This window comes from Bufo gargarizans, chromosome 7 (assembly GCF_014858855.1).
Source record: "Bufo gargarizans isolate SCDJY-AF-19 chromosome 7, ASM1485885v1, whole genome shotgun sequence".
In the NCBI taxonomy this organism is placed as follows: Eukaryota; Metazoa; Chordata; class Amphibia; order Anura; family Bufonidae; genus Bufo; species Bufo gargarizans.
In genome coordinates this window covers 188559811-188566784 of record NC_058086.1, presented here as the reverse complement: position 1 = coordinate 188566784, position 6974 = coordinate 188559811, and the positions used below count along the sequence as shown (strand labels likewise).

Genomic DNA, 6974 nt, shown 5'->3' with positions numbered 1-6974 from the left:
AAAAACATACACAGCCTTGCCAAACTGCATTTTTGTCTTCAACAGACTCCGGAAATCTTTCTTTGAAGGTCAGCAAATGTTTTGGAACAATTTAGAAAGTATTTATTTTATTAGAATTTTTTTATTGTAAAACTATTTTTGATGTTAATTTATCTGTCGGCCACACATATCTGTATACAATCACTAGGTCTGCTCTAATCTGTAAGATTTAATCACAAATTGACCAGTGTCCCATTTTTGGTAACAACACTTGCCAACATATGCATCTAGAAATGCTCTATAGGTCTCCAATAATCCTGATTAATGCGATGTGTACATGACCTCAGAATACAGTTCGTCAGTAAAGGATCACGATAACTCTGGTAGGCTGTTCTATGCCAGAACAACCTTTCGAAACTATGCCGGTAGTGTCAAACTTATCATGGTTATTTTTCTACCATACCTAAACAAAGACTAAATCTAATTCTTAGATTGCTCTTCATTGGGGAATATATAAAGGTGATGGGGCCTTAAAAGCTTGAAATTTGGCTCTATCTGTTGCCTACCACCAAGGATAGATTGAATGCTTGTTCGCATGATCATGGGGTTAGTTCTTAAGTTGTAGGGTCTGTTCGAGTGGGCATCACAGCACATGTTCTTGCCACCCATGAAAATAAAGGATGCATCCAACATGGTTGGGCCTCTCTCTTTCCAGAGGCTGTCCAATATATGAAGTTTATGCATCTAAAATTTGTTCTGGGAAGACCACTGTTGGCAAACCTCGGTTCTTTATGGTTCTTCTTGGTATACTGCAGGTTTCGCTATTGAAGGCCCTTCTCAGGCAAAGATAGAATGTGATGGATCTTGTGATGTCAAGTACTGGCCAAAGGAACCCAGTGAATATGCTGGTCACATCATGTGTGACTATGAAGACCTCAAGAATAGTCCATACATGGCTTACATCCAGCCTGCATCTGGAGATTGTAATCCAGATAAGGTAAGTAGTTATGGTATATTGTACTTTTTATGTCGTGCCGAAGTTTTCTGTTTAACCAAATAGCTTCTTAAAAGGCAAATTAGTGTATTATGGCCCAAAGCCATTTCTCTCACATGTTGTATAATGTATTTATTTGACAGAGCTTTCTTCCTTTGGAATGTGCTCCTCGTCTATTCCTGCTTCCTTTCTGTACTGTTGGTATATGTAAATCTGCTTTAGACTATAAGACTGTAATTCTGTTGGGTTATTAAAAAGCACACGTCACAATAAGTAGTAGTATATCTGGTGCCGAAGGAAAAAAAAAAAAAAAAAAGTTTTAAATATCAATAACTTTCAAATCCCATAAATTAACCATCTACAAAACACTAGCAGTTAAAGTGACACTCTGGACAAAAGACATTAATATATCAAGTAGGTTCATGTAACATAACAGGTGTTTAAAGGGCATCTGTCAGCAGATCTGTCCCTATGACACTGGCTGACCTGTTACATGTGCACTTGGCAGTTGAAGGCATCTGTGTTGGTCCCATGTTCATATGTGCCCGCATTGCTGAGAGAACTTGAATTGTCAGGGCCAGCCAGTGTAAATGTGATCACGCCTGCCTGGCCCTGGCAATCAAAGTGGATCGGGCACAGCAGATGCAGAGAGACCAGAGCCTCTAGATGTAATGATAACGCCCCCATTGCTCCTAGAGGCTCATTTGCATATATTAAAACATAATTTTTCTCATCAATGCGGACACATATTAACATGGGACCGACACGGATGCCTTCAGCTCGCAACGCACATGTTACAGCTCATCCAGTTTCGTAGGTAAAAAACTGATGACAGAAGCCCTTTAGTTTCTGTTTAATTTGGGTGCTCCTCCCCTACAAAGTAATAAATGAAAATCTCAGTGTGACAGAGGACAGGAGAGGAGACAGGGCCTCTTTGATTCTATATATGCGGGGTATTAAGAGCTCTGTTTCATGAACTGGAGCTCTGGGTCCTCCCTAAATATATGAAGACCTTAACAGGTAAAACATTTGGACCTCTTTCCATTCCTCAGCTGTAGGCAGTGCACATTACTTGTAACGATTCTTACTGAAAGCTCTGAATATTGGGTAAAATCACAGCCACATCCGCTATGTGTATTTAGCATACGGAGTGGTCATCTTCATTAGGAGAAGCCCCCCGAAAATTTTGGACGGTCTCAGTCTAGTTCTGTAAATAAATGATCACGGCTATATACAACTAGGGACTTGATAATTCTCTTCATATTTTGTGCCTTGCTCTTTCTTCAGTTCTTCTTCTGGCACAGAATTTTGCACTGACGAGGACTGATATTTGACAGGGGAACTAGAGGACAGGATCCTAAATTTCCTTCAGCCGTGCATGACATTGTATTGACATAAAAAAAAAAAAAATCTTCTTGAGCGAAGCCCCCCTCTACAAGTAACATCTGCTGACTTGTGTCTCGGCGTCTGTGCATTTCTAATGAGGTTGTAGGCTTTTCCAAGTTTTCCACTTGTGTCGTCACCTGCGCCTACGGGGGATAGGAATGTTTTTTATAAAATCTTTACGTTGTATATTGTGAATGTTACGTGTACATGAGAAACATGCTGCTAATCTCACCTTCAAGACAGGAAATGTTTTGGAAAGGTCCCGACAAGAAATCAGACTGTTCCGTCTGTAACCAAATACTTCTGCCAAATGCTGCTTTCCAGCGAACCACTAAATTGTCAGCTACCTTGCAGAGACCTTCCTAGTGAAGATTCCTTATATTGACGACAAAGAACGTTGAAATAGCTCTTCAGTTTCTCGGTTTCCTAGGACAGTATGGGGCAGGCCCTGTATGAAATTGCACTTTCAGACATAGTGATTGTCACCCAACTCTCCCAAAAATAAATGAAAATGCCTTTTCAGTGATTATTATTATTATTATTATTATTATTATTATTATTATTATTATATATATTTTTTTTTTAGCTGTATCTGTTTCCAAGGATCCAATTTGGCCCCCATGGCGGTTCCCACAGGGGATGTAGATTTTGTCTGCTTTTAAGGGTTCAGTTTTTTTATTAAGGAAAAAGGTACAAAATACACTGATGATACTTTATTCTGATCCTGAGACTCCGATTTGATCAGCTGTAATCTGTGGGAGAACCGGGCAGTAAGCGTTCAATTTCCCTGTAGCACCACCACAGGTGAAAGGTAAAGTGATCCCTCAGGATTAGGGATGAGCGAACCCGGACTGTATAGTTCGGGTTCGTACCGAATTTTGGGGTGTCCGTGACACGGACCCGAACCCGGACATTTTCGTAAAAGTCCGGGTTCGGGTTCGGTGTTCGTCGCTTTCTTGGCGCTTTTTGAAAGGCTGCAAAGCAGCCAATCAACAAGCGTCATACTACTTGCCCCAAGAGGCCATCACAGCCATGCCTACTATTGGCATGGCTGTGATTGGCCAGAGCACCCTGTGACCCAGCCTCTATTTAAGCTGGAGTCACATAGCGCCGCCCGTCACTCTGCTCTGATTAGCATAGGGAGAGGTTGCGGCTGCGACAGTAGGGCGAGATTAGGCAGATTAACTCCTCCAAAGGACTTGATTAATCGATCGATCTGCAGCTGTGCATCATTGAGCTGCTGAAATTCAATTGCTCACTGTTTTTAGGCTGCCCAGACCGTTTGTCAGTCACTTTTTACTGGGGTGATCGGCGGCCATTTTGTGTCTTGTGGTGTGCTAGCACAAGCTGCGACCAAGTGCATTTAACCCTCAATGGTGTGGTTGTTTTTTGGCTAATTCCTACATCAGGGTGAAGCTGTCACACCAAGTGCATTTAACCAGCAATAGTCTGTTTATTTTTTGGCCATATACTACATCAGGGGCAAGCTGCGCCTGTCACCAAGTGCATTTAACCCTCAGTAGTGTGGTTTGTCAAGCTGTCACACCAAGTGCATTTAACCATCAATAGTGTGGTTATTTTTTGGCCATATCCCAGTCTAATTCTGTCAGTAAACCTATACCTGTCACCCAGCGCCTAAATACTAGGCCTCAAATTCATATCCAGCTAAATCTGTCGTTACTGCTGTAGCTGGGCGAGTTATTTAGTGTCCGTTCAAGCACATTTCTTGTTCTGGGTTGAAATACAATTCCCAATTTAGCAATTTAAAAATTTTGTGGTTTCTGCTGTATCAGAGCTATTTGAAATCTATCCCTAAAAGGGTAGATCATATTGAAGGTGCACATAGGGTCATTCAGAATAACTTCACACACCCGCTACTGTGCATTTCCAAGTCTAATTCTGTCAGTAAACCCATACCTGTCACCCAGCGCCTAAATACTAGGCCTCAAATTTATATCCAGCAGAATTTGAATACAATACATTGGGCCAAATAATATTTTTGTTGTTGTGGTGAACGATAACAATGAGGAAAACATCTAGTAAGGGACGCGGACGTGGACATGGTCGTGGTGGTGTTAGTGGACCCTCTGGTGCTGGGAGAGGACGTGGCCGTTCTGCCACATCCACACGTCCTAGTGTACCAACTACCTCAGGTCCCAGTAGCCGCCAGAATTTACAGCGATATATGGTAGGGCCCAATGCCGTTCTAAGGATGGTAAGGCCTGAGCAGGTACAGGCATTAGTCAATTGGGTGGCCGACAGTGGATCCAGCACGTTCACATTATCTCCCACCCAGTCTTCTGCAGAAAGCGCACAGATGGCGCCTGAAAACCAACCCCATCAGTCTGTCACATCACCCCCATGCATACCAGGGAAACTGTCTCAGCCTCAAGTTATGCAGCAGTCTCTTATGCTGTTTGAAGACTCTGCTGGCAGGGTTTCCCAAGGGCATCCACCTAGCCCTTCCCCAGCGGTGAAAGACCTAGAATGCACTGACGCACAACCACTTATGTTTCCTGATGATGAGGACATGGGAATACCACCTCAGCATGTCTCTGATGATGACGAAACACAGGTGCCAACTGCTGCGTCTTTCTGCAGTGTGCAGACTGAACAGGAGGTCAGGGATCAAGACTGGGTGGAAGACGATGCAGGGGACGATGAGGTCCTAGACCCCACATGGAATGAAGGTCGTGCCACTGACTTTCACAGTTCGGAGGAAGAGGCAGTGGTGAGACCGAGCCAACAGCGTAGCAAAAGAGGGAGCAGTGGGCAAAAGCAGAACACCCGCCGCCAAGAGAATCCGCCTGCTACTGACCGCCGCCATCTTGGACCGAGCACCCCAAAGGCAGCTTCAAGGAGTTCCCTGGCATGGCACTTCTTCAAACAATGTGCTGACGACAAGACCCGAGTGGTTTTCACGCTGTGCCATCAGAGCCTGAAGCGAGGCATTAACGTTCTGAACCTTAGCACAACCTGCATGACCAGGCACCTGCATGCAAAGCATGAACTGCAGTGGAGTAAACACCTTAAAAACAAGGAAGTCACTCAGGCTCCCCCTGCTACCTCTTCTGCTGCTGCCGCCGCCTCGGCCTCTTCTGCTGCTGCCGCCTCGGCCTCTTCCTCCGCCTCTGGAGGAACGTTGGCACCTGCCGCCCAGCAAACAGGGGATATACCACCAACACCACCACCTCCGTCACCAAGCGTCTCAAGCATGTCACACGGCAGCGTTCAGCTCTCCATCTCACAAACATTTGAGAGAAAGCGTAAATTCCCACCTAGCCACCCTCGATCCCTGGCCCTGAATGCCAGCATTTCTAAACTACTGGCCTATGAAATGCTGTCATTTAGGCTGGTGGACACAGACAGCTTCAAACAGCTCATGTCGCTTGCTGTCCCACAGTATGTTGTTCCCAGCCGCCACTACTTCTCCAAGAGAGCCGTGCCTTCCCTGCACAACCAAGTATCCAATAAAATCAAGTGTGCACTGCGCAACGCCATCTGTGGCAAGGTCCACCTAACCACAGATACGTGGACCAGTAAGCACGGCCAGGGACGCTATATCTCCCTAACTGCACACTGGGTAAATGTAGTGGCAGCTGGGCCCCAGGCGGAGAGTTGTTTGGCGCACGTCCTTCCGCCGCCAAGGATCGCAGGGCAACATTCTTTGCCTCCTGTTGCCACCTCCTCCTACTCAGCTTCCTCCTCCTCTTCTTCCACCTGCTCATCCAGTCAGCCACACACCTTCACCACCAACTTCAGCACAGCCCGGGGTAAACGTCAGCAGGCCATTCTGAAACTCATATGTTTGGGGGACAGGCCCCACACCGCACAGGAGTTGTGGCGGGGTATAGAACCACAGACCGACGAGTGGTTGCTGCCGGTGAGCCTCAAGCCCGGCCTGGTGGTGTGCGATAATGGGCGAAATCTCGTTGCAGCTCTGGGACTAGCCGGTTTGACGCACATCCCTTGCTTGGCGCATGTGCTGAATTTGGTGGTGCAGAAGTTCATTCACAACTACCCCGACATGTCAGAGCTGCTGCATAAAGTGCGGGCCATCTGTGCGCGCTTCCGGCGTTCACATCCTGCCGCTGCTCGCCTGTCTGCGCTACAGCGTAACTTCGGCCTTCCCGCTCACCGCCTCATATGCGACGTGCCCACCAGGTGGAACTCCACCTTGCACATGCTTGACAGACTGTGCGAGCAGCAGCAGGCCATAGTGGAGTTTCAGCTGCAGCACGCACGGGTCAGTCGCACTACGGAACAGCACCACTTCACCACCAATGACTGGGCCTCCATGCGAGACCTGTGTGCCCTGTTGCGCTGTTTTGAGTACTCCACCAACATGGCCAGTGGCGATGACGCCGTTATCAGCGTTACAATACCACTTCTATGTCTCCTTGAGAAAACACTTGGGGCGATGATGGAAGAGGAGGTGGCCCAGGAGGAGGAGGAGGAGGAAGAGGGGTCATTTTTAGCACTTTCAGGCCAGTCTCTTCGAATTGACTCAGAGGGAGGTTTATTTCAACAGCAGAGGCCAGGTACAAATGTGGCCAGCCAGGGCCCACTACTGGAGGACGAGGATGAGGAGGAGATGGAGGAGGATGAGGATGAA

The 6974-nt window shown here is 46.6% G+C and overlaps 1 protein-coding gene across 1 annotated transcript in view; it reads left to right on the top strand.

Annotated features, from left to right (window-relative positions):
• Window positions 1-921: 921 nt before the first annotated feature.
• LOC122943041 (filamin-B-like) overlaps window positions 922-6974 on the top strand; it is a 258267-nt gene continuing 252214 nt past the window's right edge. Inside the window, exon 1 of the mRNA XM_044300431.1 lies at window positions 922-976. Coding sequence (XP_044156366.1) covers window positions 932-976 — 45 coding nt within the window. The 5' untranslated portion in view covers window positions 922-931. The remainder of the gene's footprint in view (window positions 977-6974) is intronic.